The sequence below is a fragment of the Leishmania mexicana genome, chromosome 23, assembly GCF_000234665.1.
Source record: "Leishmania mexicana MHOM/GT/2001/U1103 complete genome, chromosome 23".
In the NCBI taxonomy this organism is placed as follows: Eukaryota; Euglenozoa; class Kinetoplastea; order Trypanosomatida; family Trypanosomatidae; genus Leishmania; species Leishmania mexicana.
The window spans coordinates 575,216-599,442 of NC_018327.1; the positions used below are offsets into that span (position 1 = coordinate 575,216).

A 24,227-nucleotide genomic window follows, 5' to 3' on the forward strand; every position below is an offset into this window, starting at 1 on the left:
GGCAACGGCGCGCTTTCTCCGCTTTATGGAGAAAATTGCAGATGAACTCCGCCAAACAGAGAGAGAACGAAACGGACGGGGACGAGGCCGGTCAGGACTTGATGCGACGTTGATGCCCGCCTCTGCTCCCTCCCACCGACTCACTTTGCTCTCCAGCCTTCTCACCTTTCGAGGGTCACGGAGGGTAGCGAACATGTCTCGGCCTGGGTGCACGCAGTCTCCTATAAGTGGTGTTACCGGGTAAAGCTTTCATTGTCTGCGTTCTTTCATGCTGCCGCTGTTGTGACCCGCATGCAGGAGACGGGGCGGGAGGGGGTGGGGACGTCCTCGATCTTCTCTTTCTCACCTCCCCCTCCCCTCATCCCCATCTCTCCTGCTGTTTTCGATTCCTCATCTTGCTTCCCTCACGTCTGCATCATGGAGACCTTCACGCAGACACGCACACGCGCTGTTGCAGCGACGCTCTCTCTAACTGCTCCTCTGTGTGTATATATATATTCTTTTTACAGAGACGACGTCGCACTCTCTTCCTGCCGCTTCTGGTGCTGCACACATTTTCTTTCACTCGCCTACTCTCCCGCCTCACTCGCTTCTGCATTAAACATGCACCTCTTGGGCGTGGAGCTGTGGTGTTGCCGCTGCAACCGCTACTTCATCATTGACACCATCATCGTTGTCGTGGTGGTGGCGGTGTGTGTGCCGGTGTTCATCACTGTCAGCGCAGCCCGTGTGTACACCGGAATCCTCTTGGGTGCTGCTGTCATTGTCTTGTGCAGGCTGTGGAGGTTTCTGCCGTCTCACAAACGATGGGTGGAGCAACAGGCATCCAAGATGGCGGCCAAGCTCGTGGCGGAGAGGCGGATCATGCGGCCATCAACGCAGCTTCCATGGCTGCCACCTGAAGACCCGTCGACTGGCCGAAAGGACGCTGTGGCGTCACCAGTCTACTACCCGTGCGCCGCCCCCTCCTCGACCCTTTTCTGCAGCTATTGCTGCGGTGCTCCTGTGTCCGGATACGGCGTGCCATTACCTACACCTCCTTTCACGGGTGGTGGGCACCTGCCGTACGGAGGCTACACAATGCCGCCTCCGACGCCACCCCCGCCGCCGCCACTGGCGATACGCTCGTCCTTCTCGTCCCCAGGCTCTTTATCGCCTTGTGGCCCGCTGGGTCGTTCCCCGTGCTCGCTGCTGCTTCCGCCTCCCTCACCGCTGCCTCAGCAGCAGGTAGGCGACCGCACCACGCTCGACCGCAAGGGATCCCCCGCACTCTCTCATCGTGTCTCCATGGCATCGCGCGCATCTTCCGGGCGGCACAGCTCCGTGGGCGCCATCGCAGGTGAGGGTGATGCAAGGGCGGACTTGATGCATTCCTTACCGGCGTCACCCGTGCCACTGGTGCTGCAAGGCGCCTCTTACGCCAGTCTCGAAGTCAAATCACTCGCGCCGAATGCATCCCGCTCGCCTCAGGGGTCGCACCACCTGCGCAGCGGTGCTTCGCCTTCGTCTGTGTTTCTTTCCCAGGGTGATGGGACATCGCTTAGCGGCAGCAGTCATCACCTCCGTTGCCAGCGGAGTCGCTCTTCCTCTCCGCCCTACTCCTTCCTTGGAGAGCGACCCCTGTGGCAGGGGAAGCCGTCGGCCTCCCCGTCCCGCTCTCCCATTCCGGCATCCCCTGCGCTGCACCACGTCTAAGGGAACAGGGGCGTTTCAAGCCGCATCGTAGCGTCTTAGCGTACTGCTTACCGTATCGGGAGAGACCCCCCCCTCCACTCACATCCACACATGTGCACACCTCACGGCTAATCCTTTTCAGCCCGCCTCTCTCCAAAGAAGTACCCCAGTGGCCTCGCCGTCTCCGCCGCTCCCTCCGTCAGCGCCTGCTCCGTCTCTGCTTCCCGACCCGTATTTTTCGTCTCTGTTCTTCGCCTTGTTTCCCCCCTCCCCCTTCCTCCCCTCCCTCTCCTACCCAACCGCTGGCGCGGCGATGGGGTGGCGAGGGGGCGGCTTCCCGCTATCTCACGCTCTTTACGGATTCCCCCTCGCTCGTAGCCTATTCCCTTCCCCCCTCCTCCTGCGCGTGTTGCTGTCACAGTGCACGTCTGCGCTGTGACAGGGTGTTCGTCTCCGTTCGTTTTAGGGACGCCCTTTGTATCACCTCGGCGTGTGGGAGGGGTCGGTGATGAGTGGCGTCGGGGCGATTTTGCACCCTCCGCTCTTGTCCCGCACGACGGGGTACAGCGACACGCCGCTGCCTCATCGGGGCGCGAGAGAGGGAAGTGCGGTTCAGAGCCATCTTTCTGCTTTCTTTTCAGGAGAGGTGGGGGGACCAAGGCCAAGGGCAAGGCCTGTCACTCACTCGTTTTCTGTGGTCGCGCACGGACACAGTGCACACTAAGCACACTCCTCACGCAACAGTGCATGTACTTCCCACTTCATGATGGGCTTTCATCTTGTACCTCCAGAACCAATGCATGCAAGCGATATAGGTGTGCTAGGGGCTCAGCAGCGACGATATGTACGTGGATGGGCTTCTCCATCCGTCTCCCTCTTCCGTCTTTCCTGGCCATTTCGCGCTGCCGTAGTGGCCCCGATTGCATCCCTCCGCTGTTGCAGCGAGGGTGCGGCTAATGTTGTGGGTGCAGCTGTGGGTGTGTTGCGTGTAGACGTCTGTCCGTGTACGCTGCATTCCAAGCCTGTCTATCACTCTACCAGCTGCAGCGATACCCCCACAACAGCCGTCTTCCTCGTCTGTGGTCGTGGCAGTCTCCGCATGCGGACATGCATCAGAGAGAGAGGGAGAGGGGAAGCCGTCGTTGTGGACCTCACACTCACCACACACCCTCCTTCGCAAACCCGCGAGGACCAGCTGGGTTTGCTGAAGATGGAGTGCGGTGGCGGGGGCGCGGCTGAGTCAGGTCAGCAGTACCACCATAACACGCACGTGTCTCTTACTCGAACCTACACTGCCTCTCCTTTCTCTCGCATGTGCCACCGCCCATGTTGTCTCCGTTATGCGTCTCGCCACATTGTGTGTGCGCTCTCCTCCCCTCCCCTCCCCTCCACCGGCAGCCAAAGCGTGGAATCTCCCGCCAAGTACACCAACACCAACACCAACACCACACACACACACACACGCATACATAGCCACATGCCATTGTAGCGTCACACACACGCACGCAGAGAGTTGTAGAAGACGCAGATCGCCGCCTCCAAACAAGCCCTTCCCTCTCTCTACCGCCAGTTTACTGTTTGCCCCTCTGTGCGCGTGTGTCTGCGCGTACGTGGGACGCGCTAGTGGGCAAGACGAGGAGGCCATCCCACCGACGTATTGGGCAAGAGGGGGAGGGGAGGGCTCGGAAGACTAGTAAACCGGCCCTGCCCGTGAAAGTGCACCGACCTACCGTTGGAGGCACGTCAGGGTTGGGCAACGAGGAGGGAAACGAAAACGGCCCCGACAGCCGTCCGTCACACACACGCACGCAGAGAAGTGTAGCACACCCGTTTGTTTTCTTTTCTCTATCATAGACAAGCACCCCTCTCTCCCTCCCTCCCTCCCCCGGCGGCAGCACACACGCACACGCACACGCACACGCACACAGGTGTTGCCCCCCCCCCCCCGCTCTCATCGGCGCCGCCCCTACCTCCTTTGTTGACGGCGAAGGAGCGACGAAATAGCTGGAGAAGGAGCGCTCACATACTTGTGCACCAAGTCTCAGACAGCTTCACTCCCTCCTCCTGCTCCCCTCCGCACTCAACCTGCATCCATCATGGGAATCAAAGGTCTCTGGCAGGCCCTGCGCGAGTACGTCGACGATGGCCATCTGTCTCAGTTTCGCGGCCAGCGCATGGCGGTCGACATGTATGTGTGGCTGCACCGGTGTATACATCGCTCTGTGCGCATCCGCACTGAGTCGGTCGTCGCCTTCTTCGACGCCAAGTATAGCGGCACCCCGTGCGGCACGGAACCGAACTCGTTAGACAGCGGAGGTGACGCCGTGGCGCGTGCGTCACCGTCGCCGGCGTCGTTGTCGCTCGACGATGTCCTGGTCATCGATGATCAGTTTGTGGCACTCGTGGTGGACAAGGTGGCAGCGCTTCAGCGCTTCGGTGTTATTCCTATCTGCGTCTTCGATGGCGCAGGAATGCCGATGAAAGGCGGCACCGACGAGGAGCGACAGCGGCGGCGAGTAGAGGCTTTTCAAGGGGCACTGATCAAGCTGGAGAGGCTCTACTGCGATGCGCGTCGTCATCGCGGGTACACGGTGGAGGGCCACACGGCTGGTTCACGCATCACGCTTCCGCGAGACTCGCGCCACTATGAGGAGGCTGTTCAGCTGCTGGAGAAGGCTGTTGACATCTCCACAGAGCTGGCACACGCCGTCATCCAGGTGTTGAGGGAAGAGCGCCATGTGGAGTGCATCGTCGCGCCGTACGAGGCGGATGCGCAGCTGGCCTACCTATGCCGTGAGGGGTACGTCGCGGCAGCGGCGTCGGAGGACTCTGACTTGATCGCGTACTACTGCCCCTGCGTCATCTCCAAGCTGGACACTTTCTCCGGCAAGTGCGAAGTGCTGCAGCCACCGCTGTGCGCGCCGCACTTCTTCCGGCGTATGGCCGCAACGAGCGCCACCGCCTCCTCCGCTGCCGCGCTGCTGCTGCGGTCCGCCACCGGCGACCGACGCGCCGCAGCCGACGCAGATGCGGCTGGGCACCGGCGTGATTGCGTGAACAGCGACCACGCCCGCATGCGAGCCGCTGCGCTCCAGTCTCTCCAGCGACCCCATAACTCCATCAACGGGGTGGTTGACGCGAACTCGGGTGAGGGTACCACCAGCGCCTCGATCGCCGCAACCGCAAGCGGATTCACCTACGAATCCTTCCTGCTTGGCTGCATCTTGAGTGGGTGCGACTATGTGCCCAACCTGCGCTCCATCGGGGTCAAGAAGGCGTTCAAGCTGATCGCGCACGCCACATCGCTGCGCCAATGCTTTACCACCCTGGAGCGTGAATTCGGATTTCCAGCGGACGAGCTGAGGCGCTATCGGCACCGTATCTTGGAAGCCTTTTACTGCTTCGCACATCACCTCGTGTACTCACCCCTCACACAGGAGATCGTAACATACCATCCCCTGCCCAGCTCCGACAGCGGCGTCACCGCTGTGCTCAAAACGCAACTGGTTGGCGAGGTGTGGCCTGCGCAGATGGCGCAGGAAGTGTGTGTGCAGTGCCTCAAGGACCCGTGCACCCTGCAGCTCTATAAGGGCGTGTATCAGCCATGCGTCACACAGTACCTGCAGAGGACAAGGCGCGGGCAGACCTCACTGAGGGCGTACACCGGCTTCCACGAGATGTCGTCGAACCGCGTTGTGGTGCACCTGGAGAAGCAGCGGCGAGGCGAATTGGCCATCTCGCAGCGCAGTCCTGACAAGGCTAGCTTCGGCGCACCCTTGAAGAAGCAGCGTGTTGCCTCTGGATTTATCGGCAGCAACGCAGCGCCGCCCCAGTCGTCGTCCTCGTCGCGACAGCAAGCAGGGATGGTGGTTGTTCGATCGCGGTTCTTTATGGTGCGCGGGCGCACCGCGGTGTGTGAGCATTGGTCCACCAGCGAGACGGACAACGACGATGACGCGGATAGCGGCGGGCCAGAGGAGCACGTGATGGTGCCAAGGCGGGCGTCTCTCTGCCCAGCAGAGCCGATGACCAACACCAGCACCAGTAGTCACAACCCTTTTGCGTCGTTGGCGCACCGCCCATCATCGCCGGCGTCGCTCTCGACCACGAAGGCGGCGAGCGGCAGTCTCACGGATGACTCGCCCAACGGGGTCGGGGCTGCCGCGACCACCACCTCGTGCCGCACAGCCGGGATAACTGCAGAGGAAGGGACGCAGGAGATGATGGATAGTGGCACTCCCAGCGACTGTGCTAAGTTCGATGATTCCGCCGAGAACTTGTCCTCCTCTTGGATGGGCGGTGGTGGCGCATCTACGAGCGCAGAATCTCTGCTCTGCACATCCGCTTCAGCTCTCTCCATGAGGGATTCAGAGAGCGCGAGGGATGGGGAATGCGAGGTGGAGGGCGAGCACAGGTCAACGCGCGTGCAGGCGGTAAGGGAGGCGCTGCGAAACGTCTGCTGCATGGCAGAGACCCCAGACATTGAGCCAAACACGGACGACATTGCTCAAGACACCGATGCGACGGCGAGGGCTGTTGGGACGCATGCCGCATCGCCTGCGCCGCCGCCACCGCGCTGCAATTGCCCGTTCGGCTATCGGAAGTGCAACCGTGCGCACTCCGTTTTCGAGTCTTGCTTTCTCGGGCGGCCGTGGAGCCGCGATGAGGGGCCGCCGCCGCCACCGCTGCCCCCGGAGCAGCCGGCGGCACGTGCGCCTGCCTCGGCTAAAGACTCTTCAACGGCGTCGCCGCAGTCTTCGCCAGCGAGTCCTCTGCAGCGATCAGCCGTGTCGCCGGCGGGAAAAGTCGCTGCTGGGTATGTGCCGCGCGCTTTTCGCCCTCCGCGCTCCACCGCGGCTGCCTCGGCTGCGACTCTCTCCGCCTCCGGCAATTCACCGCCGGTGCCTCTGAACGACTGCGACATGACGACCAAGACCGAGGACTTGGCGATGCTCCGGTCACCTTCAGAGGCGGAGTTCTTGGCAGCCGCACCGCTCACATCGCCATCCTCGTCGATGTTGCCATCGTCTCCGACGGATGGGGGCCCTGCGAGCAGTGCAGCACCACCGCCGCTGCCGTCATGCGCACCTGCAGTGAGCATGGCAATCTTCGAGAAGATGTTGTTCAAGAAGACGTAGCGGTGTGCCTGCAGTTGCCTCGACATCCGCGACGACCTCGCAGAGCCTGCCTTTGGAAAGGGGGGTGGGTGAGTGGGTGAGTGGGTGGGGAGGGCGGAGGATGCAGACACGGGCACACCCGCACACTGCTTTATCGCCCCTTTCACGTCGTTGAGTACGTGCCCACCCCCTCCCTCTCCCTGTGCGTGTCTGTGCCCCGGGACAGCACCTGCACGACAGGAGCGGTCTGCTTCTGCTTGCAGTCTCCCCATAGAAGTGCTGCCGTTTTTTTTATGTTTTCGATCGTGCGTGTCTTCCGGCGCGGTTGCTGGCTCGCGGCGGCGGCGGTGACGTGTGGAGGGTGGGGGGGCGGACTTTGTATTCTTGGGGAGCCCGCCGTTTGTGTCGGTGGCCGTCGTGGTAATAGCTAAGCGAGTTGCGCATCAGTTGGGCTCGCTCTCGCGCAGGCGAGTGCATGCACAAGGTAGATTTGCGCTCTCTCGCAGCTGTCTCGATCATCTCGCTGTGCCTTGCATCAATGTGGTGCCGGCACTGTGTGCGACATACACACACACACGCACACATTGATGCACCCACTCGGTTGGGATGATGCGATTCGGTCGCGTATCCAGCCCGGCGCTGTCTTGCGTGGAGTACCGATAGAGTAAAGGACCGTGAGGAAAAAGCATACATACGTGCGCTTACGCTTGTGGGGATGTGTGCTCCGCGCAGTCGACGAAGGGAGGCCCATCTTCATTGGATGGCGGGTCGCCCATCCCTGCACCATTACACAAGGGACATGCGCGCTGGAGTAGGGCGCGGTGAAGTTTAGCTGTGCACGCACACACGCCTACACCAACCCACACATAGGCCATCCTCATCTTCCTCTCTCCTCGAAGCACAGATGCCCTTAGCCCCCCTTCTCCTTCCACACACACACACAGACACACCCCAGTGTGTGGCATCACAGGGCCCAGCAACCCCCCATGCTCTGTTTGTGTGGGGAGAGGCCAAGCAGCCCGCACCCTATCCCATGCCGATGCCGAGCAAACCTCTGGTGGTGACAGGGCCAAGCACCAACGACCTAGGGGAGCCAGAGCGGTGCATCGCTGCTGATGTCGGCGGTGAGGTCCTGGACGGCGCACATGCTTGTGCCTTTGATATGCAGTAGGCAGAGCGGCAACGCGACTCGAGCGTATCCCACACCAGGCCCTCACACTGCCCACGGGTGGGAGGTGCCCCGGGTGTCACGCCGAGGGACGCCGGCCGGGGTGGCGATCAGCACGATGGGAGTGACTGCGCAGGCGACCTGCGAGGCGTTGGGTTCGCCGAGTATGAGGCAGTGGACGTGCTCTCAGATGACCGAGTCGGCGCACTGCTGTGCCGCTTGTCTACGGCTTCTTCGCAGCACGGGATGGGAGACTTTGACAGGCCGAGGGGTCGAGTGGTGCACCACCTCATGTTGTACGGCACAGTGGACGGACACATGCGGAAGAATGAAGGGGAGACGTCTGTATGTCTTTCGCTCTCTCTCTCTGTGCATCGATGCGCTCGAGCTTTATTTCTTCGCCGTTGCCGCGCACCTTTGTGGGTCTCCCCCTTCCCCGAATTACCACGTGAGCCTTCCCGAGCTGCTCATCATCACCGGGCAGATGAGTGCCGAGTTGCTAGAACAGACGGAACAGCCGTCCTTGCACTTCCGCCCCTCTGTATATTCTCTGCTGCCTAGTGCGACAGCTCTCCTCCCCCTGCCGGCATCACCACAACACCTCTTCGTGTTCCTGCGTCGCGGCGCACCGCTTGCTAGGGATGCGAGGTCGAGCGTGTGCGCGTGTGTCCAGGCGGAGGCGGCCGCCCGCACACACGCGCACTCCGTCTCCGTAAGGCCTTCCTCACCCTCTTCGCGGCCTTTCTGAGCTTATCGCTGCGGTGTGTCCGTGCGCTGACGTCTTTCTTTCTTGGCGCCCCCGATGGGGCCCTGCTGAGCGACAAGCGGTGTGGGGCATCTGCTTCCGCTACCAAAGACCCAAGCCGGCGTAGAGAGCAAGAGAGAGATGGAGGCTCGGGCATGTGCATCTTTATGCCGCGTGTCTCCATGCTTGGGCCGCTCTTGGCTCATGTGTCACCACCTCCGCACTGCTCTGGTGTCCTTCCTTGATGGGCGTCTCTCTGGAGGAGGATGCTGTGATGGAGCGGTGCCTGCGCCTTCGTTCTCGCTGGTTGTACCTTTCTTCTCCGCTCCTCCCCGTCTCTACTTCGTGTGTTGGGTGCATGTCGATGTGTCATTCGTGGCGGGTGTACGGGCGCGTACAGCACTGACCGCAGACACAGCCGCTGCTCCCTCTCTTGACTGGGCGACTGGGACACGGTGCCCGAGTTTGCGAGTGTGTCGCTGAACACGGCCGCTCTCCGTGCTCACACACATGCACACACATGCCCAGAGAGGGGCTCATTGCGCACAGAAATAAATTTGCATACTCAGTAGGATCCGAAGCGGCAACTCCTGCGCAGGTCGAGGCCGCATTAAGGGAGGCAGAGGCCCAGGAAGCCCCCAGAAGGCTTCGGCGGATTTCGGGAACACACGCCGGAGAAAAGGGAAGAGAGGTGGACAGCGTACAAAAGGCCGCTGGTTGTGCTTGGCACCTCACGCATCTCTGTGTGACTCCTCGTAGGCGTTGCGTGCGCGTGTGGACCTGCTCCAGACAGCGCGCACTCGAACCGTTTTACCCGTGTGCTGCTGCTGCTGAGGGCCGCATCGATGCGGCTGTGTCGCCCAGCGCTTTTTTCGCCGGCTACTGCGGCTCACCCCATCCTCGGCTCCCTGCGGCGGCACCGTGGAGGCGGGCTGTGCGGTGGCACGGTGCACGCAGTGTGTTGGCGTAGTAACGCGCGTGCATCTGGCCAAGCGCACCGTCCGCCCTCCAAGAGCTGTTTCGTGGAGCCGGCGTTGGCGACGTCTGTGCAGGCGGATGACGGCAGCAAAGTCTCTGCGTCTGAAATTTCTGCACCACCAGCAGTGACCTCATCGCCCGTCACCGGCGATGCGTCTACGTCTGCGAAGGGCTGCCCGTACGGCGCTGCCTCTGCTGCTGATGTGCTCCTCTCGCTGAACCACATGCAGCGTCTCCTGCGCCGGCTGCCAGTGGGTACGTCCCGCTTTCTCTTCCACTACAACGAGCTACCCTCTAACATACGTGACAAGATGCCGCTGGTAGTGCAGCAGCATCAGCACAGGGCCCAAGGGAGCTCGAAGGAACAGGGACACACCACCAACGCTGCGGCGTCAACACCAGTATCGGCGCCCGAACGCTGTGCTTTGGCGTCAGCGGAGACTCCAACAGTTGGTGACGCGCCTGGGCGTCGCTCAGTCACCGCTGACTACTCGCGTCTGCTCACCCTGGCTCAGCCTCAGCTGACCGCGTCGGAGAAGACCCTCTTCGCCCTCTTCAGAGGCGCGCAGAAGGAGCGACAACTCGTGAGGCAGCAGCGGCTCAAGGAGCTGCAGGAGCGGTTCGTCATGGAGGGGGGTGGGCGGCGGTTGAGCGCCACGCAAAGATCCGCACCGTCCCCCGTGACTGACCCGCTTCTCCACCTACACGGCTTGGAGGAGCCGTGCCTGCTCATCCCCGACACGCGCGGCACTTTCGTGTCCCTCGGATTGTCAGCCGACTTGCACTCCGCCACCGACGCTCCAACGTCCCCTACATCCGCGAGAGCGACTCCGGATGCGGCCGTAATGGGCGGGTTCCATCTTGGTCTCGCGTGTATCTCCACTGACTACCGAACCGACTACGCAAGTCTCCCCCTGCACTACGTGCTCGGTGTTCCGACGGCGCTACTCGGCCTTCTGCGGTCGAGCCCCTCAGTCGGCAAGCATGAGTTTCACGAGCGTAAAATCAGGGATGGGGTGATCGACAGCGGCGCGTGCGCGTGGCGCAATCGGTGCCAGACGCCGGTGGATCTCTCCCGGTGGCTTGTCTTTGACATAGCCACGTCACAGGTGCTGCTGCGGCGTCGCGGCGTGCCGCGCACCGATGAGCCACCGGTCTCCCACTACGTATCCGCGCTGGAGAGACAGGTCTTTCTCGCACACACGTACAGCTTTGACCCCAGGAGCGCTTACGAGGCGGCAGTTCTTCAGGCACGAGTGCCGGCTCAGCCATCAGGACCGACCGCAGGATCCAGCGCATTAGCAAGCGCGGCGGCACTGTCCACGATGAAGATGACGTTGCCGCCACTCTACACTCTCTTCTTCTTCACTGTGGCGCGAGGCCAGGCGACGACCAACTCCGGCGTCTCTCCCATCGACGCGGGGGTGCTTTACCCGACGTGCTTCTCCAGCTACATGTCGGAGGTGCCGACGACACAGCAGCTGGCAGCGGAAACGGCGGCAGCCGCACAGCGGCGTTGCGTGCACCATGCCGACACTTCTAAGCCCTCCGTGCTGCTGTCGTCCGTCACGGGCTCCGGGACTGCGGACAACTCCTCCTTCTTTGTGTCGATGCCCGGCAAGCGGCTGCGTGCGTGTGCCGGTGCCTCGTCGTCTACATCCGCGCATCTATGGACGGCGCAGGTGCAGAGTGGGAAGCTCGGAGGCATGGGTGACCCCGCTGGCGAGCCTTCGTCATCACCTTTCGCGAAGCAGGCGGCGCAGATGACAAGATATAGAGCAGAGACGGAATCCTCTGCGTCCAGGGACCAGGACAGGGGAGGCTTGTGTCGGCAAACCACGGCGCGCCAGGCGATGGCCGAAAGTTTTCGCATGTGGCGGGAGGCCGTGGCTGCCCGCGTGCCTTCGCCACCCCTGCGTACCTCCACCGGTGCGACGGCAGTTGCAGAGGACAGCAGCCGCTCACGGACACCGCCACCCATGACGGATGGGCAGCGGCGTCTACCAGGACCATCACCTCATCCACAGCATCCACGGCAGACGAGCAACTCGACAGACTCCGCGCCTCTGTCGCTTGCATCACGTGAGCAAGGGAGGGCGGAAGGCCACCGATCGCGACTGGAGGAACAACTCGATGCGGAGGGTGCAGCGCTCATGTCTGATAGCGGAGCCTTCACCCAAGAGTGGAGCACTGGCTTCCGCTTCGGTCGAGTGGCCATCGAGGTGGCAGTGCCACTGCTCTTTCCAATGTCTGCAGTGATGGGAGATGCAGCGGCGGCTCCTTGCTCTCTGCCACCAGCGCCCCCGGAGGCGCAGGCGAGCGGCGCCGATGCGGCCATAGGTGCCCCCGTACGTGTCATAGACGCACCTTTGGCGGACGCTCTGTGGCGTGCTCTCTACACACCCGCAGCCGCCACCTCTGCGTTACCACCGACTTCGTCGACATTATTCAGCTCACCCCCCTCGTTCTTCTCTACTACACCTGACGCCGCCGCCGCCGAGGCAGTCATGACCTCCGTCCTCCCCACGGCGGAGGAGCGCCTCATGCTTGCCCGTGAGCGGGTGCTGCTACCGTTCCTGCTGCATCAGCCGCGGTGGGTGCTGCCGGCGAGCGACTCGCTTGGTGCGCTTCCTTCGTCGTCAAGGGTGTCAGACACCGACAACGGCCCGCGTGCTGCCCGTGAGCACAACAGGCCACCCCCAGTGAACGTGTGCCCGTCCCTATGGCGTCTTCATGAGCTGGAGCAGCTGTGCGGCTGGCGGCGCCACCGCTTGGCATTCAGCGACGTCTTCGGCAGCTTCTCGGGGCTGCTTATCCACGACCTTTACATCATGATCGGTCGACGGACACCGGCGATGCTGCCGGGCTCCATCTCTGCAACGACTCTAAGGGCGAGGCAGGCGGACAGGCCGCAGACCCTGCTGTCTCCACTTATTCTGCTCAACGACGTGGCGTATGTGGAGCGGGTGCTGCTGCCGGCGATGCAGCTCTTTGCGGTCAACACGTGTACATGGGCGGACGGCGGCCTCTGCGTGTATCGAAGTCCGTACAGGGTGCTGCCCACCGAGCGGTGCTACGTGGTCGACGGCGACTTTGCCGTGAGCAAGAAGCCTAGCACTCCATCATTGTCATGTGCCGCACCGCCGCAGTGGGGCTCGCAGGCGCCGTGCGATGATGAGCCGGCCGGCTCGCCAGCGGAAACCGCGGTGGAAGTCGCGCTGCACCACCGGCAGCTGTCGCTCTGGCTGCAGCAGCTGCAACGCGTCCCACACAAGTTCCTCAGACGGTGGCTGGCGGAGTGCCACGGCCGCATGTCTTTGAACCCAGCACTGGACGCTCGCGTGAGGATGAGGACCGGCGGGGTACCAGCAGCGTGTCTCGTGTTCTTCGTCGGCGCGTGCTCCAGTGCTGGGTCGACGCTGTCGTCACGCCCCTCACGGACCCCCTGCGGCGGCGGCGATGACGATATCGGAGACAGCGGCGCAGTTGCCGCTTCTGCCGAGGCAATAGAGAAAGGTCTTGAGCGCCTTCTCTCTCTCACCCCCGATCGCATTGCTGTAGTTCCGCTGGTCGATTTCGTGGTGTGGGGCGCGCTGTGCTCCGACTTCTCCGCCGCCTCCGTGCAACACCTCACACACGGCGCGGATAGATGTCGTGCGGCGCTTGACGCCGCCGCAGATGGCTTGGCGGCGGTGAAGTACTGCGTGCGCTACCCTCGGCACCTCTGCTGTAACGGCGGCCGAGGAACGACAGTGGCGCTTCTCCGCTGAGGGGGGTGACTGCTGTGACGTTGACGTGTGCGTGGATGGTTTCAGGTGTTCACATTTTCAGAAGGGCAGAACAAAGGACATCAGCTAACAAAGGATTCGCGAAGATGCTTTGGCGCACCACCTTCGTGGACTTGCCAGATTGCCACACGCTTGCGCATTGGAGAGCCCACGTCTGCAAGCACCCTCATACTGTTGCCCTGCAGACTCTGCCCGCGACTTGTCTTCGGTATGTCTACGTTGCGACTCCTCCGCCAACCCAGGTAGGGGGTGGGGGCATCGCCCGCCTTCCCCCGTGCGGCGGGTTATTTTTACTGTCCTGCACGCGCACCGGCAGAGGCGCATACGTATCGTCATGCGCATCTCTTTTCTGTGCATCCTCCCCCCACTGCGTCTCTCACTCTCGTTGGACCTCTCTCCTCGTACAATGGCTGCACCACACAAGATCTCTTGCGCGCGCACATAGACATACATCAACGCCTCTAAGACGACGACAAGATCCGCAAAACATCGGCTAGTGTCACTCTTCTCCGTTGTGTTTTTCCAGATTTGAGCACTTGGACCCCCCCCCTCCCCCACATTGTCGAGCATCCACGCTTGCTTCCCTTGTATCCGCCGCTTGCCGTGCTGCAAACCGTAAACGGCGCGCCAGTGGCGGGGAGGAGACTCCGCTGCGGGAAGGAAACAGAGAAGGTGGGCACGAACAACACCAACAAGACACGGTGTTGGTGGTTGTGGTTGTGCTGGGAGCTGTTGTGCGTGACTGCGCAGGCGAACCATCGCCGCCTCTCTCGTTCTTCTTGCTCGCACACGTGCGCTTTTACCAGCACACAACCATAATCGACTCATCGCTCCATCCTTCTCGTTTCCGTCTCGTCCCCCTTCATCCGACCCCACCTCCTCACCTTCTGCGGCGTCCAGGCACTGCAACGCCTATCCACCCGCAGAACTGCAGCGCAAGTAGGTGCGTGCGAGTGCGAATTCCCTCCCCCCAGACACCAAAACAATAGCCACATAAATACAAAGACGGTCCGGTAGCCAAAGTACATAATAAAATCATAACTCCCTCCCCCCTCACCGTGTCGCTCTCCCCCTCCCCCTCCTTGACCCCTCCCCCCTCGCCGCCCACCGCCGCTCGATTCACGAACGCTTTCTGTGACGGCTTTCTTTTAGTTTTATTTCTCTGCCCCCTTTTTTTATCTCTCCGTGTGCGTGTGCGTGTGTGTACCCCCGGCTTCACATTCGTTTGGCGAACTTTGGCTCGCTCTTATACCTCTTTCTTTTCTTCTCACCACCACCCTACTACACCACCGCCACCACCGCCACATGTGCACAGCGGAGTTGGCTACTCACCACGTGCACATCTGCCCACCTCTCTTTCATTCCTTCCCTTCACGTCTTCCTTGAAGGGAGCGGTGTTGGTGTCTTGCGCTTCCGGCGGAGCCTATTGAACTGTTTTCAGGGGTGAGGGTCTCCCGTTGGGCCTAGCGAGAACGAAGAGATCCGCCCGCACAGGCCTGCACATTCACAGCTGAGCTCAGCGGGCGAGGGGCGAAAGGGGAGAGAAGGGAAAACGAAAGATACGACACCCCTTCGAATACGTCGACGGCATCCTTTCGCATTGCCATTCTCTCTCTTCCTCGCTCTCGTGCCCTACACACACGCCGCCGTGCAACCGTTCTGCTCCCTGTCCGGCGCTCCGCCCCTCTGCGAACCCGCTTTTGCCCGACGCCGAAGGAGCGGAAAGAGACAAGGGGCGAGCATCGCTCTTGACAGTCCGCCGCCGTCGTCATTGCACACCTCGAAACCTTTTCATATATATGGTATATATACATATATATATATATATGATATTCCTGTGACCTACATCTCGTTGTTGTGACACCTTCTCTTTGCGTGTGCGCGCGTGTGTGTGTGTGTGTGTGTGCGTGCCTCTTCTTCTTCCTGTTTTTGTTGTCGTTGTTGGCTCTCCCACTTCACCCATTCACCTTCGGTTTGTTGCTGCCGTTGCTGCTGCTTTCTTTCTCCACCGCCCTTTCCTTCGTTGTTTCGCTCTCTCTCTCTCTCTGCGTGTGCGTGTGCGTGTGGGCACCAGTGCACATCTGCTGTCTATTGCCAGCGCTCCCGTAAGCCTAACTCTCTCTTTCTCTGCCACTTGGGTCCACTCCGACGTACGGCCACGGCGGCAGCCACGCGAACTTGACCTTGGATATAATTCTTAGTGGCGCAAATCTCTCAGCGGCGGTACAACACATCGACAGTCGGAGGTGGCGTGCTTCCTTGCTTGTGCGCCTTTTGTTGCTTCCACTTGTGTTTTTCTATTTGTTCCCCCTTCCGTATTTGGGCAGTTATCGTGGCTGCCCTCCCCTGCACCCTCTACGACCACCTGCCTGCCTGTCTCCCTTCTTAACATTGGTGCTTGCTTTACCCCAGAAGGCTACGTGCTTTGGGAGCGGGGAGGGATCTCCTACTATTGGGCTATTCCGCTGTGCTTCTTTTCATTTTTGTTGGCGTCGTGTGCGTCGCAGCACGCGTGGTGCGGGTACCCTCTCCTTTCCTGTCTCTTGCGCGCGTGCTAATTCGCATCATCTGCGCCACGCCGGTAGCCTTCCCCCGCCTTCCGTCGCCTCGACAGCGGCTTCATCTTTTCCGTGTTTAGTGCCACCTTCTTCTTCCTTTTCTGCACACCGTGTGTGCTGTTTGTGTGTGTGTGTGTGTGTACCAGCTCTTCCATCCCCCCTCGACCCCCTCCCCCCGCCGCACCACCGCACTACCGTCTTTCTTGGCGTGTCTGTCTGTCGTGTTCTCCACTGGACTACTGCTGCCGCTTTTCCGTTGTTCCTTTTTTCTCTTTTCATTTTTCGCTGTGGTCGCGTCAGCGGTGTTCATTGGCCGCTGCCACGCCTCTCCTCTCACTCTCCTGGCGTCATCGTCCTTGACGCCGCAACTGTCGGTAACCAGAGGAAAAGGGAAGCCCCCCCTCCCCCCGAAAGTTCTCTTCACTCAAGAGGGCGAAGTGCGGCGTGTGCACAGCCGCTTGTACACCTCGGCCGGCACTTCGATTCACGCCGCCCCCTACCCTCTCCCCCGAGGTGCACACACGTACACAGCCGCGCGACTCACTGTGCTTGGGTTAGGCTGCACGACTGTCACCAGTACACGATTCTCATCAACGCCAGCGTCTTTGCCGAATTCGACGGAACTGCGCGTTCGCCGCGCTCGGCGCTGCAAAGGACTACAGCGGTGGTACTGCCGGGCGCGGAGTGTGTGCAAAGAGGACGCACGACGACGACACACCGGAAAACAGCTGCGCCGGGGGCCAGTGCTATTGCCTTGGGTCTCCACATCGACGGACTCGTTCTCCGACAGCAACTCAACAACTGCAGCAGAGATTGGAAGCGGGCCCTTGCCCATCCGCCGCCGTTTCGTACACTGCCGGCGTGGTCGGACACACCTTTTGGATTCGCAGCGGCACGAGAGCCGATTGGGGGCACCAATGCACGAAGCGATACTAAGTCTTCACAACTCGCCAGGGAGCCTCTTGTCAGCTGATCGGAGATTCTGCTCCACCCTCGATAGCAGCGTACGCCGGAGCACTCCGCAGGTGCTGCAACCGCCTCCGCCGTCTCGCTTACCGAGGCGGGTAAGCTCGCCACCACTCACATCGCCGTCGACCACGGTGGCGAGAGAAAGCTCCAGCGGATCAGAAAGACACCGCGGGGCACCGCAAGGCCCCAGTTTCGATTCCATCGCTGCCATGAACAAACGGACGCAAGAAGGACTCGCCACGTCGCACCTGGACACGCCAGATTCGCGCGATAGTAGTACCCTTGATCGCAGTCAGTGCCAGAGCCTAGACCTGCCCCCCAAGAACCGAGGAGGCATGCGGAAGCGGAGCGGTGGGGTTGATATGGCCTCAGAGGTCTCCTCCAACTATCGCACCGGGGTGGGTGCCACGCTAGCTGAGGCGGCGGGCGTCGCTGGTGGCACGATTGCGTCGGATGAGATGGACCGCAGGAGTGTGAGCGGATCCGGCGGGCCGAGCTGCAGAACCGGCTCCTTGCTGACCATCGACTACTCCGGCAGTCCTCTCACGGTGGCGGTCAACAGTGCGAACGCGAACAACGCCATGAAAAAGGCGAGCAGCGCTGCTGGTGCGGACAGTGTTTCGATTAGCAGACCTGTACGTCTCAGCTTGACTCCATCGACGCCGCTTGCCGAAGCGGCATCCGGCTCAGCGGCTTCGAACGCCACACAGTCGAAGGCGTCATCGAGCCCTTTAGTGGCACAGCCAGAGGTTGTGAACACGCCACTATCCCTGATGCGCCAAGCCCCGCTAAAGTCGCCTAGCGGAGTGTCGCGCCACCGCAGTGGCCGCTCCTGGCAGGATTCATGTGTCTCTCTTTCTGTAGCGTCCACTATCTCCGTGGAGGACCCGAGTCACCCGCACCGCAGCCGTCTCGAGAGTTCCGCGTGCTCGTCTTGCACGGGCACGGGAGTGAGCGACTTTCCTAGGCCGGTGCTCAATCGCCGCGTGCACTTCTTGTTGGATGATCCTGCCGGAGGTGGTTTCGCTGCTGCTGATGGCCCGACGGAGTCTCTGCGGTGCAGCGATGATGCCAGAGCGCGGCTTCCGCTTTGCCAACCTGCCTGCTCGATTGTGGTGTCAACGCCATCTGATACGGATCAAAGGCCGGCCTTCTCCGCGAACAGCAGCAGTAACAGCAAGTCCTCCCTGAGTGCGTCACCTGAGTCACTCAATGGGCAGCTGCAGCTCGGCCCCTCCCTCGATCGGTTGTCGACAGCGGTTGCTCAAAGCGGGGGCGCCTCGTTCTTGCTGCACCTCAACAAGAGAGAGGGACGCATCGAGGCGACGCCAGCCTTCGTCCCGGCCAAAAGCCCGGGCAGCAGTGGCATCAGGGGCACCGAGGGTGGTGGTGTGTGCTTGAACTCTGCTCTCGCCGCGACGACAGCGTCTGCGACGGGTCTCGCTTCCTCGCGGAGCAGCAGCTCGGGCATCCACGCTACTGCAACCTACCAGCCGGGCCAGCCGCTGCCCAAGCCAGCGCTAAAGCAGGTCTCTCGATACAGCGAAGGCTGTAGCGCCGCCGACAGTCACACGGGTTCGAAACCCGTGAGAGAAGGCAGCGATCGATGGTCATGGTGGCGGTCTAACGCCGCGGCGGGTGCTGGCAGGACGGCAGCCGGGTCCCCTGGACCGCCGTCCTTGACGGGTGTGGTGGGACGGCGCTTCACAAGCTACTTGCAAGGAGTGCCCATTTCTCGACAGCGGCATCGCGTGCGCGCCGGTGAGGCATCCGCAACGGCAGGGAGAGCGGCGGTCTCTGGAGGGGTTGCCGTGAGGTCGCCAACGGCGCCCTCTTCAGGGCGGACTGCGGGCAGTCGCGGCAGAAGGGCGGAGCTACTAGTCAGGTTGCGGCTTGTGAAATGGTCACTGGTGGGCATGGTGGCGCTCACGTTCTTTTTCTTTATTCTTATCGAGCTCGTCGCAGACTGACTTCTTCCTCACTTGAAGGGTAGAGTATGGTGGGGACGGGGTATGTTGGTGTTGTCGTGGCCTGTGTCGCGGCGGCGAGGCGGTTGTGGCGGTGGGGTGCGTCCACGAAACGAGCCTCACTTTGTCAGCTACTTCACCTCCCCCTCAATCTTTCTCTTCAGTGTGTGTGTGTGTCTCCGCCCTTACACTCATCTAGATTTTTCTGTGCTTCGCGTGCGCTAGATGTTGCTGCTGCGATCACTTGCGTGTGACTGAAGCAGAAGGGTGCTCAGCTCGTGCGAGGATGGAGAGCGGACACGTTTGGAAGCGGACAGCAGTAATCGTGCGCTGCGTGGAGGGGCGTGGATGAGGTCACCTTTAAGGGGCGGTAATGCACGATATGTCAGGACCCTTCTCCCCCCTCTCTCGCTCGCTCTAATCTCTTCCTACATTTTCGTTATCGCGGCTGCACTCGCTCCCACCAACGCCGACAGACTCGACGTGCCACACAGCCGCTGGCTCAACGCACTCTCGTCTCTCTTCGATTACTCGTTCTCTTTTCTTTTCTTCTTCCCTCGCCGACCCACACCCGAACAATGCAGTGCTCTTCAAGTTTGGCTGTGGTGTTGACAGCCACCCGTCATCAGCCTTGGCAGAGGTTCTGCGGCCCTTGTAAAGGTATCCAAGTCGGGTTGCCAGCCGTCACACGCGGGATTCGACCGGAGGCCACTTGAATATGGGCGGCGCTGTAACGAGCGGCTTGCATCAGCGGTCGAATCTGACGCTCGTTCCGTGCTGCCTTCTTCGCTTTTCTTCTTCCGTCCCTTTCCCCCATCACAACGTCAGCTTATCCTGTTCTGTTCCCTCTCTAACGGACGCGATACGGTGATAGGCACGTGTGTTGGCGCGACGCCTGTGACTGCGTGGCTGCGGTACCCATGGGCATGCGTGTGCCACAGTGCTGCACAGGTTCCCGTTAAGCGAGTGTAAAGGTAAAACGCACAGACAGACAAAGATAGGGAGAGCGTGGCGCGCTGGAGAGTCTCTCCCCCTCCCCGAATCGAATGAAGAGGCGCTTGCCTGGTTACTGCACTGGACCTGTGCGGACGGGACACTATCCCTTCTCCATCGCCCCAAGGAGCCGCTCGCGCGAGCCTGCGGGCAGCGAAATCAGCTGCGCCTCTCGGAGCTCATTGCCCTCTCCGATGGTCGTTGCGTCGCAACACCTCTCGAGCACTTGATGGGCAAGCCGACTCTTCGTTTTGTGTGTCTCTCGAGTACGCGCGTGCGCGTTTCTCCGTGTTCCAATTTAGCGCCCGACCTCCCCCTCCCCTCTCATCCGCTATTCCTCACCCATCAACCTCCTCTCCTCCCCCTTCACGACTCTCCGATTCGTCGGCGCCACCGCCGCCGGCACACACCCCTGCAGAGCGTACGCGCACGAAGGCAGACACATCTCGCGTGTCCGCGTCCTTTCCGTCATCATTATCATTTCTCGCCTGCTTTTCCCCACTTTTCATTCGCCTCCACGTCTTCCCTAAAAGTTTGTTGTGGCGATTTCCTCTCCAGTCGCTGCCCTCCCTCCCTCATCTATCCCGTCGTATGTAAGGGCTGACACCCTCCCATCCACCGACCCACCACTGTACGTCGGCTCGCGCGTGTCTGCAACGAACTCGCCCTCTCACCTGGCTCTCCTTCTCCATTGCCGAACTCTCTAACGAGCCTCTCTGATAACGGGAGCAGTATATAGATGTCTTCTGGACACTGTAGGAGCGACATCGACACACTCACGCAGCTTAACTGCTGGGGCGCACCTCCGCACGCACACGCACACTGACCTTGCGGATCGCCAGCGCACTTTGAGGTAGATATATATGTATATTTCTTTGGTCTTTTCTTCGCTGTTTTACTTTCTAATCGCCTGACATCGTCCTTTCATTGTGCAGCACCGCCGCCAAGCCACCTGCGTCTTCCGAGGCGCTCCATTGCTGTACGCCGTTCTCATCCTTGAGGTGTTTGCTCCCCCCCCCCCGCACCACCGCTTTTGTTCGTGTCTGCTCCCTCCTGAACAGGGTCACCTTTCGTGATACATCCGCCACCGTACGCGCACTGGCTCATTCAAAAAAAAAATCATGGACTTCGCCTTTAACCTGCTCGTCTCCGTCATCCCGGTGGACCGGGAGAAGATGACGCATCAGATGTTCATCTTCTGGCTCATCCTCAGCAGTGGTGGCATCTCCATGTACCTGTTCTTCGCCTCCATATCCTACTTCACATACTTTCGCAAGTTGAAGCGGCAGTTCTTTCCCAAGACGATCGACCCGGATGATGCTCGCGAGCTGAATGAGCAGGTGCGGCATGAGATTTGGATTGCGGTGTGCTCGATTCCGTTCATGGCGTTTTTGATGATGCCGGCGGCCACCTTCTCGCACCGCGGGTACAGCAAGGTGTACTACAACATCTCGGACTACGGCTGGGCGTACTTCCTGGTGTCGCCTGTGCTGTTCTTCGCCTTTACGGACTTCATGGTGTACTGCTTCCACCGTGGGCTGCACCACCCGATAATCTACAAGCACGTGCACAAGCTGCACCACACGTACAAGTACACAACGCCCTTCTCGTCGCACGCCTTTAACCCCGTTGACGGCTTCGGTCAGGGCGTTCCGTACTACGTCTTCGTGTATTTGTTTCCCCTTCACAACATCCTTTTCATTGTGCTATTCTTGGCGGTGAACTTCTGGACGATCTCCATCCACGACCAGGTGGACTTTGGTGGGCACTTCATCAACACAACCGGCCATCACACGATCCACCACGAGCTGTCAAACTGCGACTACGGCCAGTACACGACTATATGGGACCGCCTGGGTGGGTCGTACCGCCCTGCCGAGCAGACGCATCACCTGTCGTCCCTGCTGCGCGCTGGCGATCCCAAGTATGTGGACCCCGTGTATGCATCGTATCACGAGGAGAAGGGCTTCCTGGCAGGTCGGTTCAAGGAGGAAGCCGCCGCGCGTCGCTCAAAGAAGGTCGGCGCATAAGCGAAGGAGCGGCCGCCTTCCCGAGCAGGCATGCGCTGCAGTGAGACACACGTGTATTTCTTGTGATGTTTGTGTTATGCTTCCGAAAAGATGAAGTTTCGACATTGTTACGCCAACGTCCATGCCATTCCCGCGCCCTGACTGGTCGCGTCTTCGTATGCCGTCGGTCGTTGGTGGAAGACGGAGAGGTATGCGTGCAGGGCAGTGGTGCACGAATGGGCGCATGCCTCTCTTGGCGTCCTCTCTTGTACTTCTCTAGTATTTCTGTGTGTGTGCGCGCGGCTCAGTCGCCGTCTTGTCTTTCCTTCCTCTTCTACAGCCGTTACAACATCAGCAACAGCAAGCAAGTGGGAGCCAGTGTTGGCGAGAGTGCGAAAACTGAAAAGCGTGAGAGGGAGGGGGGATGGTAGACGGCTAGCTGATTCGAAGAGTATGTGGGCGTCCGTCGATCTGGTGTGCGTCTCACTCTCTCTGTGTGTGTGTGTGATGTTTTCTACCCGCCTGCATGTGTTTGTCGCGTGCTCTGAGCGCGTCCTCTCTCCTTTTCACGCATTCATTTCTTCGCCTTATCTTTCTTGGCATGCTGCTCTCTGTACGTGTGTTCGAACATGTACGTAGGAAAAGGGGGAGGGAGGGAGGGAGGGGGGGCGTACGCCCGCTGGCACGCATGTCCCACGCACGCCCTACCCTCATTTCGCAGGCGTGTGAGGAGACGCTTCCGCTACCCCTCCTCCTTCCCCCGACCGCCATCGCCACCGCTGCCACCTCCATCCTGCTCCGTACGCACACACGCCTTCCTTTTGCATGTATGTCTTCGTTTTCCTCCTTTATTTTTCTCGGACGTCTGTTTTGCCTCGAAGGTCTTTCCCTTCCTCCCTTCTCCGCTCTGCTTCGCTCCAGACCCCCTCCCCTTTCCTCCCTCTTTTCTCTCTCCTGCTCTGCTCCGCCCTGCCCGCTCTTTCGGTCTTTCCTCCTCCGCTGAGGGGTACGATACTTTATAGAGGGGTGGTGGTGGTGGGAGGTCATGTGAGAGCTGTGCCAGCGCTTCTGGAGTGAGTGCCCGCGTTGATGATCGTCAGCTGCACACACTACACTCCCCTGCCCCTCTGCTCTCTTCTTCTAGGCACTGTCTCCCCCCCGTTTCGCGCCTCGTCTGCCAGCATCGTGTCTGCTGCCTCAATCTCCTTTGCTCTACTTTTCTTTTTTGAGGGTGCACATCCAGGCGAGCACTCTTGTACGTTTCCATGGTCAGGCTCTCGGCATCCTTCCACAACCGAAGGACGAAGAGGAGGAAGGGCGCGCAGGTGAAGGGCAGCGGCGCACATGAATTCGGTCTTGGTAGTGGCAGACGACGCTGCGCCCGCCTCCCTCTCATTTTCTTCCGCTCCCCGTGTGGGGAGCGCAGGCGTTACCATCGCTCTCGCCTTTTGCCTCCGTCTTTTGCTCCTCCCTCCGTTGTCGCGGCCGGCGAGCGACGGTGATATTCCCTCTTCCCCCTTTCTCCTCCCTCCCCCCGCGCACACTAAAGAAGCACCGACAACACACCAGCATATATATTTTTATAAGGGAGGGAGGGAGGAGGTCCCATGCAGAGATGGGATGTAAGACTTAACACACCCACACACACACACACACACACACGCACGCATACGCACGCGAGAAATAGATAAGAACGTGTGCACAGACGCGCAGGGGGGGCAAGAGGGAAGAGGCGAGGGCGCTCCTCCTCTCAGCGCTGCGGCGTCTGTATCCTCGTCGGGCTCATTAAACCTGTCTTCTTCCTCTGGAGAGGCGTATGCCACGTGCAGTGCGCAAGATGGACTGAGCGGAGGGGGGTGAGGAGACGGCGGCGGCATTGCGTCACTGCTGCTGCACCACCGCCTTCTCGCCTCTACGCCTCTCTTACACTCCTCGTCTTCTTGTTTTCCTTGTGCGTATAGGCCGTGGACGTGCGACGTGGGCTTTTCTCCATGCGACTGCTGCTGCATCGCCCTCCCTCTCTCACTCTGCCATCTCTTCCCTCCTCCTCCCACCTGATTCACTGCGTCTCTCACACCCACGCATTCACGGGCGCGGATGGCCCTCCCCCCTTCCCCCCGGCGTTCATGGACGTCCGCGCAGCTCTTCTTTTCGTTTACCCCGGTTTGGCGGTGCAGTGCACTCCCACCACACGCGCACACAACCACTGGAGAGGCGTACGCGTGTCTCTCTCACCTGTCGTTTCACCGCTCTCTCTCTCT

General features: G+C 60.8%; 4 protein-coding genes across 4 annotated transcripts; all 4 read left to right on the forward strand.

Moving 5' to 3' along the window:
* Positions 1–3,770: 3,770 nt before the first annotated feature.
* On the forward strand, positions 3,771–6,812 carry LMXM_23_1270 (conserved hypothetical protein; the record flags this gene model as incomplete). Its single annotated transcript, XM_003875720.1, has 1 exon — positions 3,771–6,812. One exon carries the CDS (start codon positions 3,771–3,773, stop codon positions 6,810–6,812), a length of 3,042 nt encoding a protein of 1,013 aa, XP_003875769.1.
* Positions 6,813–9,993: 3,181 nt separating this feature from the next.
* LMXM_23_1280 (conserved hypothetical protein) lies at positions 9,994–13,452 on the forward strand (the record flags this gene model as incomplete). The annotated part of the gene is made up of 1 exon (XM_003875721.1): positions 9,994–13,452. One exon carries the CDS (start codon positions 9,994–9,996, stop codon positions 13,450–13,452), a length of 3,459 nt encoding a protein of 1,152 aa, XP_003875770.1.
* Positions 13,453–16,945: 3,493 nt separating this feature from the next.
* Positions 16,946–18,967, forward strand: LMXM_23_1290 (hypothetical protein, unknown function; the record flags this gene model as incomplete). Its single annotated transcript, XM_003875722.1, has 1 exon — positions 16,946–18,967. One exon carries the CDS (start codon positions 16,946–16,948, stop codon positions 18,965–18,967), a length of 2,022 nt encoding a protein of 673 aa, XP_003875771.1.
* A 2,111-nt stretch (positions 18,968–21,078) lies between these two features.
* On the forward strand, positions 21,079–21,987 carry LMXM_23_1300 (lathosterol oxidase-like protein; the record flags this gene model as incomplete). The annotated part of the gene is made up of 1 exon (XM_003875723.1): positions 21,079–21,987. One exon carries the CDS (start codon positions 21,079–21,081, stop codon positions 21,985–21,987), a length of 909 nt encoding a protein of 302 aa, XP_003875772.1.
* Positions 21,988–24,227: the final 2,240 nt, after the last annotated feature.